Source organism: Podarcis erhardii, assembly GCF_964252035.2.
Source record: "Podarcis erhardii genome assembly, chromosome: 13".
Taxonomy (NCBI): domain Eukaryota; kingdom Metazoa; phylum Chordata; class Lepidosauria; order Squamata; family Lacertidae; genus Podarcis; species Podarcis erhardii.
The window spans coordinates 50437034-50450430 of NC_138502.1; the positions used below are offsets into that span (position 1 = coordinate 50437034).

At 46.0% G+C, this 13397-nt stretch overlaps 1 protein-coding gene across 4 annotated transcripts in view; it reads right to left on the bottom strand.

Moving 5' to 3' along the window:
- Positions 1-9662, bottom strand: part of COBL (cordon-bleu WH2 repeat protein) — a 105451-nt gene extending 95789 nt beyond the window's left edge. For all 4 annotated transcript variants that reach the window (XM_081836246.1, XM_081836251.1, XM_081836244.1 and 1 more), the window contains exon 1: positions 9520-9662. In XM_081836246.1, the coding sequence (XP_081692372.1) occupies positions 9520-9572 (53 nt within the window). In that variant the 5' untranslated portion in view covers positions 9573-9662. The remainder of the gene's footprint in view (positions 1-9519) is intronic.
- Positions 9663-13397: the final 3735 nt, after the last annotated feature.

Here is a 13397-nt window from a genome sequence, read left to right on the forward strand (position 1 = left end):
TTTAAAAAAAGTAGTAACAGCAAACATGTGCATTTATAAACAGCAATTTTTACCTTACATATATTGTACATTGCCAAGACCCATAACTGGGTCCAAGCATGGTGTTTTCTAAAGAAACAGTAATAATAAGGAATTGGTCCCATAATGCATGTCTAGCCTTCTGGAGCTGAAAAGGTTGCAGAATGTCCAACTCACTCGGTTCTTATGGGGTAGGAAGAAGAAGGTGCCTCCTGTGAAAGCATGTCACCAGTTGTTGTTGTTGTTTAGTCGTTTAGTCGTGTCCGACTCTTCGTGACCCCATGGACCAGAGAACGCCAGGCACCTCTGTCCTCCACTGCCTCCCGCAGTTTGGTCAAACTCATGCTGGTAACCTCGAAAACACTATCCAACCATCTTGTCCTCTGTCGCCCCCTTCTCCTTGTGCCCTCCATCTTTCCCAACATCAGGGTCTTCTCCAGGGAGTCTTCTCTTCTCATGAGGTGGCCAAAGTATTGGAGCCTCAGCTTCAGGATCTGTCCTTCCACTGAGCACTCAGGGCTGATTTCCTTCAGAATGGAGAGGTATGATCTTCTTGCAGTCCATGGGACTCTCAAGAGTCTCCTCCAGCACCATAATTCAAAAGCATCAATTCTTCGGCGATCAGCCTTCTTTATGGTCCAGCTCTCACTTCCATACATCACTACTGGGAAAACCATAGCTTTTACTATACGGACCTTTGTTGGCAAGGTGATGTCTCTACTTCTCAAGATGCTGTCTAGGCCTGTCATTGCCCTTCTCCCAATAAGCAGGCGTCTTTTAATTTCGTGGCTGCTGTCACCATCTGCAGTGATCATGGAGCCCAAGAAAGTATAATCTCTCACTGCCTCCATTTCTTCCCCTTCTATTTGCCAGGAGGTGATGGGACCAGTGGCCATGATCTTCGTTTTTTTGATGTTGAGCTTCAGACCATATTTTGCGCTCTCCTCTTTCACCCTCATTAAAAGGTTCTTTAATTCCTCCTCACTTTCTGCCATCAAGGTTGTGTCATCTGCATATCTGAGGTTGTTGATATTTCTTCCGGCAATCTTAATTCGGCAATCTTAATTCCGGCTTCGGATTCATCCAGCCCAGCCTTTCGCATGATGAATTCTGCATATATCACCAGAGCCCAGCAAAATCAGAGGTGGTATTATCAAGAGGCTCCAGAATCAGGTTAACAGAAAGAAAGTCAGAGTGTCACAAAGTTCAAGGTGTCGGTGGCCAGACCCAAGGTCTAAGTACCTGTCTAAGGAGGCAAAGGAGACCCCAGAACAGATTCCAGCACTGACTTTGGTAAACACACAACCTAAAAACATTTTTAAAGGAGTTATACAATATGTATGTGGTATGCACTTCATGTGGATTTCTGCAATAATTATCTTTTTTAAAGATTGTATTCAGGAACAGGCATACTGTACAACATGTTTAGTCCAATCTGAATGCATGTTTTTCCCACACACACAAAATCCCCGAAATTGCTTTGAATTAGAACTCAGTTTGTTCCTATAAAAAACAATGTAAATGCAAATGAACTCAAAAGAGCCCAACTTTTGATCCTCTCAAAATATCAGAATCGATGAAAACCTATTTCAACAAGAATAGTTCCTCTCAGATGAGGAACTCAGAAGTGGTATGCACATGAAGCAGAACCAATGGAAGTATTCCAGATGTTACAATGCACTATTTTTGAAGGCAGATACAAGACACATAAAAGCTTTCTGCAAAATGAAAATCTGAGAACATTGAGAAATGTTCTATCCCATCCATCTCCATGTTTTTCCTTTATTAGAGGATGATTTTCCTTGAATATTTTCCTTGAATATGAATACAGTGGTACCTCGGATTAAGTACTTAATTCGTTCTGGAGGTCCGTTCTTAACCTGAAACTGTTCTTAACCTGAAGCACCACTTTAGCTAATGGGGCCTCCTGCTGCTGCCGCCCAGCTGGAGCACGATTTCTGTTCTCATCCTGAAGCAAAGTTCTTAACCTGAAGCACTATTTCTGGATTAGTGGAGTCTGTAACCTGAAGCGTATGTAACCCAAGGTACCACCGTATTCCTTGAATATGGAGATATGTCTATGCAGTTTTGGCATGTAGAAACGATGCAAGCTTCCTAATGCGCATAATTGTATAAACAGAAAGAAGGAAGTGATTTGTACCCATGGGAGCATTATCATGAATCAGACTTAATGAAAATATAGATTAGCTGTCCATTATTTAGGATATGAAAATCTAAGCCTTACTGTTAACTCCACTTATATTCCTTGTCATCGTTGTTAAAGAGAGTATTCTTTTTGTAACTGTTTATACTGAATTGTGTACATTTTATTCATAAGTTTCTGAAGATTGTGATGCTTTGGAGCTTTAATATAGAATTGTACGAAAAATATTAAGCATTTACAGAATAAAGCCCAGTTGTAATATTGCAAATTCCCGCATGGTGGGATTCCAAAACGCCTTTTGTGTAATCAGTTGTAAGCATTAGAATGACTTCCCTTAAACGTGGATCCAAAGCAGCAATATGCTATATATTATTTGCGGGCAAGTTGTAGGTGGTGAGGAGTAAATATTTTTGATATTAGTTTTTTTAAGAAAGCTTTTTTAGTCTGTTCTACTGCTTTTAAGATTTTTATTTAAGATGGGCCTGGAAACTGCACTTTCTAAGAGCATGTTTTCCATCTACTAAAGCACCTAGTTGTTGCATCTCACAAGTAAGGTGAGCCACAGTTTTATTCAATGAAAAAATGTTGGTAAACATATATTCAGATGATGCCCCAATGGGACCTTGCACAAGGGAATGATATTCTTGTATGTCACAGAAGAAGACTGTGTAAGTCAAAACGTGTTTGCTGCAATCATAAACTTCAGAACACATCTGATATCACCTTCTGGTTAAAACTGATCTGTGCAATTATACACATTCAATGTATCTTATTTATGTGAATCTCTATACCGTTTGTTAACATTATTGTTTATAATTGTATCTCTCATTGAAGTTTTTTTTAGCCTTTGATATTGTGTTTACTAAGTACCTTGACTTTAGTTTTTTTGCACTGATAAATGCAAGTGGCGAGCGAATAAATCATTTACCTGAGCAGGAAGTCAGGAAAACAGCAGTTAATAAAACCAATAAATAGTGTAAAACAGCAAGATTGATTTAGAGCAAAGTGAGCACAAACAATACATGATTAAAGGTTAACTCCTCTACGGAACTGGCAGTAGCAAGTCACACATTCTAAACATCTGACAAAGATGGCAAGATTCCAAATGGCTGTGTCTCTGACTTGGTTTAAAATAAAGACTGGCTTCGAATTTCAGTTGCAGAACACCATGCAATGCTTTACAACAGCCTTCAGCAATCTAGAGCAGCTTTGGACTACAATTCCCATCAGCCTCAGCCAGCATAGACTGCTGGGAGGGACTGGTGTTCTGTTTTGGACTACAATACCCATCTGTAGGGCACCAGATTGACAAGAGAGCAGCATTTATCTACACTAATGCATGATGTAAAGGTTTTCAATATACCAGGCAAGACATCTTACACAGTCAGCAAATGATAATACTATTAATGATTTAACTAGAAACATTAGTTTGCATTCCACTTCTGTGGAAAAGTGCAGAATGAAAGGATCCTGAATCTTGCTTACAAGTCTTATAAGGGGCCAGATCCAGCCTAATTGCCTTCTAAATCTGGCCCGCAGACGGTCCAGGAATCTATGGGTATTTACATGAGTAGAATGTGTGCTTTTATTTAAAATGCATCTGTGGGTTATTTGTGGGACATAGGAATTTGTTCATTCCCCCCACCCAAAAATATATATATATAGTCCGGCCCCCCACAAGGTCTGAGGGACAGTGGACCAGCCCCCTGCTGAAAAAGTTTGCCCACCCCTGAGCAAGTGCTATTATATGTAGAGTAATAAACATGCTTAATTTTATTTTTGTCTAGCTCTTGCCTCTTTGAAAGACCAATATTCTCAAAGACATAGTAATAATTTGTGTATCAAAATACTACCATTTAAATGCAAGATACATGCCAGTAAAAAAATCCAAAAGGTCTCCCCCTTTCATCCACTGTCTAGATTTAGTAGTAAAAAGAAGCAAATTCCCACCAGTATCTGATGTTAAAATTAGAAATTCAATACTGGCTCATTTAGGACTGAGGGGGGAGTGAAGAGAAGAGACCAGACCACAGATCACAAGTTCCCCATGAAAATCTGTGGCGCCTCTTAGTATTCCCACGAGAGATGGTGGCCTATGCACCTGTTACAGATTTAAATACACTAAAAAGTATATCTTTTGATTGATTTCTTTAAAAGTGAATTTTGACTACATAGCTAAGTGTCTGGAAGCCATCTTCAAAACTGGTTTTACTCATCAGCAGTCACATGATATTCTCAAAAGAGGTCTGGGACTAAGAGTGCTTCCACACAGGAGCACTATCTTGTTCAAAATTTTTCGTGTGCACAATTGGTACATGAGTATCTACACATTCTTGTTTCTTCATTCACAACATGGACCACTATATCGCTGCCTACCATACGCAGCAGTGGTGGAGCCTGACAAAAATGAACCAGCTGCAAGTTTCTGTCTCTCCCTTCAACTCCTCCTCTGAACATTTTTTCCCCATTCTGGTCCTGCATGCAGCTATTTCAGTACCTGTGCATGCAGGCCTATAAAAAATTAACGTTTGCTTTTGTGCTGTTGCACAGTAGCTGCTATCAGCCTCGGTTATCCTGTTTCACAGTGGGCAAAATGGAGGCTTGTACTCGCGGGAGAGGCAATTCCATTTGTGTTGTCTACATTTTAAAGACTGTGATATGCCTAAGACCTGCACAAGAGTGATAAAAAGTGCTGGTGAACTTCAATACTACCGCTGACAGCAGAAGTATATATAAATTGTAACTTACCGGTATTTGATATTTTGTGGAACAGAAAAATCCAGATTAAGTCAAGAAAATCTATGGGTTGGCACCCTCCCACCCCCCACCCCACCCCCACAAAATGGTGGTAGACGCAGGTAAATCTGGTGCAACCAGCTGGCAATGATGAACATCACTTTCTCCATCTTTGGAATTTGCTAAGTTCTTTGTCGCAGCATTTCATTGTGGCAAAGCTAAGTACTGTACGGAGATTTGCTCTGGAGTCATTAGGTTTGTCCACATAGCCAACTTGATTTGAAAAACCACTGTTTTCCGATTTGAAATCAGCAGCTCACATTCATGCACATTTGAAGTTGAATGCTTTGGTTCAAATTTGGACTTCCATGTCCACACCTTTGGGTGCCGACTTGTCCAATCGAGCAGTAATGCCCTGCTTGCTCATTTGTTAATTCCACCCTCCACACACTTCCCTGTCCTATACACGTTATACTTCAAGTTGAACTTGGAGGAAGTCTGAAAACATTTCTGTCACTCGTGTCTCTGCAGTACTCAGCCAATCCTAATCCAAAAATATAGCTATGGCAAAGAGGCCCCTCCCATGTGTTGCTGGGCAGAAGACACGTGGCAGGCAGGGGCTCCTACTCCATCTGTTGTTATGAGGGCTGACCAGTGTTCTCAATACCGTAATGGGCTAAGGCAGCCTGAGAATGCTCAGATCATAGCTGTCAACTTTCAGATTTGAAAATGAGGGATCAGCAGCCTCGGAAATAAGGGATCAGCAGCCTCACCTGTCCCGGGGACAGTCTACGGGGTATCTAACAATCCGGGATAGCAGCGGGAAGCAGCAGGAAACGGCGCAGGAATAAGGGAATTTCCCCAAAAAAAGGGGAAGATTGACAGCTATGGCTCAGATCTCTTTTCTTCACAAGTCGTGCCTCAAAGCAAATTCTTCATAGCTGGCCAGGAGAAGGGTGCAGTCGCTAATTTGAATAGCTCCAGCTTTGTTAATAACAACAAAGGTAAACAAAGTGTGCATCTATATTTTATTTTGCTTAATAATCTACATTAGTTTTGTGAATGGAGGAGGAGTCTTGGGAAGAGAAATGGTGAATGGCATCTGTGTGGGTGAAGCACCCCCATTGGTGAAGCAGGTGTACTCAGTGCATGCTCATGCCATTTATTTCTGAGGCTTATAGTTCCTAATTGTGCCTCCCTGGACCAAGCCTATGGGAGGAGGTTGCAGGTTGTGAGGAGTTGCTGGTGTGAACAGTTTAGACCCCTGAGGCTGCATCACACTTTGGGTAGAATATTGCCTGCACATTTTCCTTATTGGTAAGCCAATTGGCAAGAGCCTTGTTGTATTTTTAAAAATAAACACACCAGAGGATCAGGAGATTGAATTTAAAAATCCTCCTCTGTGGTATCATTTCAATCAAAGGGGTAGCCAGCGAGCCAGGGCTCATAGCTGAAATAAAAACAATTATCAAACTAGCTTTAGAAGCTAGCAAAGTAGATTACCAGGAATGATACATCTGATGAAGTGGACTTAGGCCATAACAGATGTTCTTATTTTAAGGTACTACTACTACTGTTATTTTGCTAAAATTGCACTATAATCTACTTTACAGGGTTGTGGGGATAAAAACACTTCAACAAACATTAAGTGCTTTTGCAATAGTAGGATGATGCAGAGGATGATTCAGGTGAAATGGGCAAAACCTTTATGTATTTTGGGATCAAAAATTGTAAACTTGCCTGCATAGCCCACCCAGACAAGCTAGTCTTAAAAGACACCCACACACAGGATTTTCCAAGGACCTACATGTAAAGTCCAGTGTTTGTAGGCCAGAATGTCTTGGTTGTCTCACAAAGATTCTTTTTTCTTTGATTTTTGGGTTAAGCTTTCTTATAATTCCAATCCTTCCCACTCCCCCAATTAAAAACTGGGAGAAGGCTTATTTTTATTATTCCTCATTCTTTGGTATAATGTTCATATCCACTCCACCATTCCTTCAAGGAGCTCAAGGTGGCATTCATTAGTTCCTTTTCCCCAATTTTACCTTCATAACAACCCTGTGAGGTAGGATAGGCCGAGAGACAAGGACTGGTCCAAGTGAGTTTCATGCTTGATTTTAACCTTGGTCTCCCAGGTCCTAGTCAATTTAATATCCCTCTACCCCACTCCATATTCTGAAAAAAAGATGTACAAGTTAATAAGCCAGGAAAGGAGAATAATCTTTCCCCATTGGTCTGAAAATTTATGGCGTCCCTTGCTAACACTCCTGTGTGACACATTTAAGATTAACCCATTCAGGCTCCACTCCTGTACAGGGAGTAATCGCCATGGAATTCAGGGGAGCCTACTATACTATTCAGGGGAGAGTACTGTTTCTTTGGTATGAACCTACACTAGCAATTGTGAAGCAACGAACCCTTCTGAATCAAGGGGAGGCACTTAAATTCTAAGAATGAACAAAACTGCAAGATTTAAGTGCCCACTGTTTCTTTGCAAAGGTGGAGAGATTCAGAATAGGTGAGGGCCACACAACTTTCCTCCCAGTTAATTAGTCTGAACAAGCACCAACTTGATGAATATCCACTTTATGAAATCACGTTTCTCTTCTAAATATATGAGATTTGACAGGAATTGGATCTATGGCTTCTTTACCACATATCCACCTTACAAACCCTTACCCAAACCACATTTTTCCCTTCTGACTTTTCCTATAATGCTGCAAACCAAACTGTGGGAACCTCTGAACCTGAGCCTTTAAGGCCCACAGATATGCAAACAATGTATTCTCACCCAGTTATCTAGAGCATGGGCAGGCAAACTAAGGCCCGGGGGGCCAGATCCAGCCCAATCGCCTTCTAAATTGGGCCCGTGGGCAGTCTGGGAATCAGCGTGCTTTTACATGAGTCGAATGTGTGCTTTTATTTAAAATGCACTTCTGGGTTATTTGTGGGGCATAGGAATTCATTCCCCCCCTAAATATAGTCTGGCCCCCCACAAGGCCTGAGGGACAGTGGACCAGCCCCCTGCTGAAAAAGTTTGCTGACCCCTGATCTAGAGCCTTGGTTTGATCGCATACCCCAAATCAAGGGAGATAGTAGCCAAATCCAGCCATTTTCTTCCAGCACCAGAGGGAGGAAATCCAAAAAACACTTCCCCTGCTCCTTGCGCATAAAAACACCCTAATGATTAATTAAAACCATTAACCAATTGCTGCCCCTTTCATGACATGCAGAACCAGCTGTCTGAGGCAACCACCTCACTCCAGCTCTGCTATTATCCCAACTCGCCTGCCCAGTTTCACGTGAAAACAACCCCGTTTTCCAAACCCATTACTATACATTTATTGCGCCGTTTAAAATACCTTTAGGAGTCTTAATGGTGTTGAGCAGCCAATTGCCCCCATCCCACTCTTTGCAATTGCAGCTCCTTCGGCCACAGCGGGGTACCCCCTGGCCGAGGGATCCCCAGAATGCCTCCCCCAGAATGACACCCTCTCCCTTGCGATGGCACAGAGGATGCTCCTCGCGAATCAAACTGTTGCCGCCTCCCTCCCATTTCCGCGGAGCCGCCGTTTCCAGCGCCGCTTTCATAGAATCATAGAATCACAGAGTTGGAAGAGAACCCAAGGGCCATCCAGTCCAACCCCCTGCCAAGCAGGAAACACCATCAGAGCACTCCTGACATATGGTTGTCAAGCCTCTGCTTAAAACCTCCAAAGAAGGAGACTCCACCACACTCCTTGGCAACAAATTCCACTGTCCAACAGCTCTTACTGTCAGGAAGTTCTTCCTAATGTTTAGGTGGAATCTTCTTTCTTGTAGTTTGGATCCATTGCTCCGTGTCCGCTTCTCTGGAGCAGCAGAAAACCTTTCTCCCTCCTCTATGTGACATCCTTTTATATATTTGAACATGGCTATCATATCACCCCTTAACCTCCTCTTCTCCAGGCTAAACATGCCCAGCTCCCTTAGCCGTTCCTCATAAGGCATCGTTTCCAGGCCTTTGACCATTTTGGTTGCCCTCCTCTGGACACGTTCCAGTTTGTCCGTGTCCTTCTTGAACTGTGGTGCCCAGAACTGGACACAGTACTCCAGGTGAGGTCTGACCAGAGCAGAATACAGGGGCACTATGTAAGTTCCCTCGGGAGCAGCCGCCCGCCCGCCCGCCCGCCCGCCCGCCCGCCTCCTCGGGCAGCCTCCATCCCCCTCGACGAGCGGCCTCTTCTCCCCTCCGGCCGGAGCCTCCTCTTGGCAAGCAGCCGCGCCCCGGAGCCTGCCCTTTGGCGGCTCGTCTTTCCCCCCCGGCCGCCCTGCTGCCTGCCAGGCTCGGCTCCTCCCCGCGCTCCGGGCAGCTGAATGGGGGAAGCCAGCGGGGCGGGCGCCGCCGAATCCCCCGACGACGCTCTCGGGGTCGCTCGCAAGGTGGCCGCCTTGGGCGCGCAGAGCAGCAGCAGCAGCTGGGAGAAGCCGGCGCTAAATCCGGGCCGGCGTTCCACCTTGCGCGCGGCGCGCAGCCGACGGAGCGGCAGGCGCAAGTGGCAGCTGCTGCTCCGCCGCCCCCCCGACCCAAGAGTCCCGCTCGCGGCTGCCCGGCTCCTTACCCGCTGGGGGGCTTGCAGTTCCCCGGCTGCAGCGCCGCCGCCGCCGTCTCCATGGGGCCGGAGCTGCCTTCGGGCCGGAGCTGGGCGGGATGCCGGTTGTGGGCTCCAGGGAGGGGGTGACAAGTGAAATAAAGGGGCCCGGGACTCCGCTTTCTTCGTCGCCCGCGCTGCCCTCCCGGCTCACATGCTGCCCTCCGTCTCCAGCAAGGCGCCTAAAAGGGAGGCGGAGAAAAAGCAGGAGGAAAGTTCAGGCTGGCGGCTGCCGGGCACTCGAGAAGCGAAAGCCCGTCCAGGAACCCCCAGCGCCCGCCCGCCCGCCCGCCTGCTCTGGTCCCGCGGCACCTTAAGCCTTGGACGACGCCTCCGCCGTCCGGGGGCGGAGAGCCATGCAATATGCATGCGTCTGCCCAACAGGTATTTTCTTTCCGGGGCCGAGCCAACAACAAGGTGGAAGAAGCTGGGGCAAAAGCGCAACTCTCTGGCGAAGGCGCAACCGAAAGGCGCGCGGCGAATGGTGAGCCCGGAAAGCACAGCCATAAGCGGCGAGTGGAATGGGAGCGAGGCGAGCGCAAGGGGGGCAAGCAAACGCCTTCCGACAGCCGCGCGGGGCTCTCTGCAGACGGGCCTGGCGCCGCGTCCGCTCGGGGAGGCTTACCTTCTCGCCCCAAGCGCGCCCCGAGCCAGGCTGGGACCCCGGGATTTCGAAAAGGAGCTTGGAGCCGCAGGAGACTAAGCTGCGCGGCGCCGGCCAGCGCCATGGCTGCCAAGCTGCTTACCTCGCCGCTGCCCGCCGCACCTCCAGAGCCGTCGCCGCCGCCGCGCCGCGATGCCCGCCCGCCCGCCCGGCCCAGCCTGGAAGTTCAGGCGAGCGGCGGGGGGAGGCGCGAGCGGCGCGTTTCCATGTGACTGCGCGGGACAAATACCAACAGCGGCGGCCCGAGGACTCTCCCGAGCCCGAGGCAGCGAGGGGCGCGCCCGCAGGAGGCAGCAGCAGCCCGCCCCCGGGGCGCGCCCCCGAGCAGAAGGCGCCCAAGCTAGCGGGGAGAGGACACGCTTTGCTTGCATAATCCAGACTCGAAAGGGAGCATTACTCGCCCTGCAGAGTGCAAAGGCAATTAGCATAGCTTGCGCCCGACAGTGTGGTCTTAAGTTAAGTTAAGCAGGCAGCAGATCTGGGTGTTTCCTTATGACAGACACTAAGGCTGCATAACTGCGTAGCTTTTGAAATGGGCAAGGGTCTTTTTTTTGACCTTGGGCTCTTGCGCATAGCAGATTGCAGTTGTGCAGGATAAGGCCGTCTAAAGCAGCAGCTGCTATCCGTAAAGCCGGGCATGTCGTCAAAACTAGTGTTCCCTGGTGTGTTCCCTCTAGTGTGTTCCCTCTAGTCTTTCTCCCAGGCTAGAAACTGGTATGTTAATATACTGATATACAGAGGATATAATATATTGGCATCCAGAGGTGACTAAGTTATTGTACTACTTCCTGTTTTGTTCATAGGTAAGTTAAACATGATGGGAGAGTAAGTTAAACATAGCCCTGGGGAAAGAAAGATTGACACTGGGATCTGCTACCCTGGTGGATTCTGTTGCCTGAGACAGTCCCCTCACCTTGCCTCAGGGATGGGCTGGCCCTGGGTTTGCCCCAATAGGAAGTGGCCTGAAAAGCTCTCTGTGTATGCAGGTAGTGCTTGAGAAATGCATTCCTGGCACAAAACAGATTACAACCATTCCAGCAAAATGCACTTCAGACGGACATGACGATGATGTGTGTACGGCACCTGCACAAGGCACCTACGTCTAGCACTGAATGCCCATTATCATACAGGCTGTGCCTGCCCTAAAGCTGCAGTCCTTAACTGCACTTACTTGGAAGCAAGTAGCATTGGACTAAATAGGACTTAATTCTGCGTAGACATGGGTAGAAAATGGAAGCTTATTCTTTACCATATTTATTGATTTTCTGATATAACAAAACTAAAAAAATTTCCAGATCAACTGGTCAACCCACAGGAAATCTAATTATATTAAGATAGGTTTTGTTCAAATATAACATTTACACGAACACAATGTAGGTTCAATTCTGAGTGCTAGTTTTGTCCTTCTACAGTTTGAGGTCAGATTGTGAACCTATCCAGACATTAAAGATCTGCTTGGCTGTTTTTGTAGACTCTGTCCTTAAGATCAATTTGGTTAGCAGGCATGAGAGACAGTTTAGAAGTAGTGCTCAGGTTGTGGAAATCCTTCCCTACTGAGCTGCTTTTGGCCCCATAATCACAAGCCTTTCCATAGGCTTTAAAACTGCGTTGCAGATAGCTTTCTCTTAAAGTATTATGTTACACTTACAGGTTTAAATTGTGGAGCACATGAAATTTTATTTGTTTATTTCCTTCCAGGGCAGTTCACAGTATTCACACTAAAATAACAATAAAACCAGTAATAGGACAATGATAACATCCATTAAAATGCTATACAATGCGGTAACTGTATTTCTGCAGCTAGGTTGTTCACAAACTACACAGATGGCAAACCTATTGGTAGCAAGGATAAATAAAACAGGAATAAAAGGAGAATTCCTGGATGCTAAGATCCAAGCTTGGGACAAGTACTCTTGGGCTCAGTACCATGTACATCTATTTCCAGTATTCCCTACTTTTAAAATGTTTCGATCTAAGCCCTGATGTCTCTTACATAGTTTCATTTAATCACACTGCGTCCTGCACCTTCAAACAGAATTATTACACGGGTAACTCCCCATTTGCACATGCTCTATTTGTGCAAGACTGCACACACTCGTGGTGCCGAGATCCCGGAAGCAGATCCTGGAAATAGAGAACACTCCAGAGAGTCCTCTTGGCTCATGAGGACACCCTCCCCAGCCAGAGGGGCAGCAGGGCTTTTTCAGCTGAAACATCAGCTGTTAGGTGGGTAGGCTGAGCAGCTTCACAAAGCCCTGCTGTCCCTCCGGCTCACAAGGAGACTCTCCCTGGAGCCTGAAGAGCTCTTTGAGCTTCGGGGTGCGCCTCTTTGTGAGCCACTAGGACTCTAGGGTGCTCCCTATTATATGTGATTTCGCATATGCGCACAGAGCCCCAGAACAGAACCCACACATAAACATGGAATCTCGTGTACATGCATATTTTTCTCATTGCTTTTCTGCATTTGAGGGGAGTGTATATTCTAGACAGAATGAGCATTGTTTCTCATCTAACATTTTTTACAGGCAGATCATTTCCCTCAATGCAAATGTTATGTTAAAACCAGGCAGCATTTTATGCCAGGCAAACAAAACAGAATTCTTACCTTCACTCCAGCTGTCTTTCAATACCTCCCCCTCAATTGCACATCCCTTTGTTTTAATTTAAACCTATGCTAGGTAGATATGATCATAAGACAGAGGAAGGGCAGAAGGTAGATTGGTATTTCTTAGTATGTGTCTGGGTTATTTTGAAGCACATTCCCAAGGATTTCTGGACTGTCAACTGTTTAAGAATAGCAGCAACAAAATGGCACCCCACAGGTTTAGCTCCTTGGGCATCTGCCAAGACACACACTGAAACAAGGTTCTCTGTCCCTGCTCCTCTTCCTCCTTGATGTGCCCTTTCCTACTGTGCAGCGGTGAATTCTGGGCCTACAGTGAACCAGTAATGGAATGTGTAGTAGTGACCGGGGACAGGGGGAACTGGAAAACCTGGATGCAGCAGTGCCTCAATGCCTCTTACGAGATTCTACCAGGGCATTTCCCAAAACTTAGAATAACAGCTCAGATTACTGATTATGTCGTGGAACAGATGAAATAGCTTACTCCCCCTGACAGAAAATTCTGTTGTATTAGTGCTAAAACTGTGTCGCACACTCAAATACTCTTGTTGCTGCTACTGT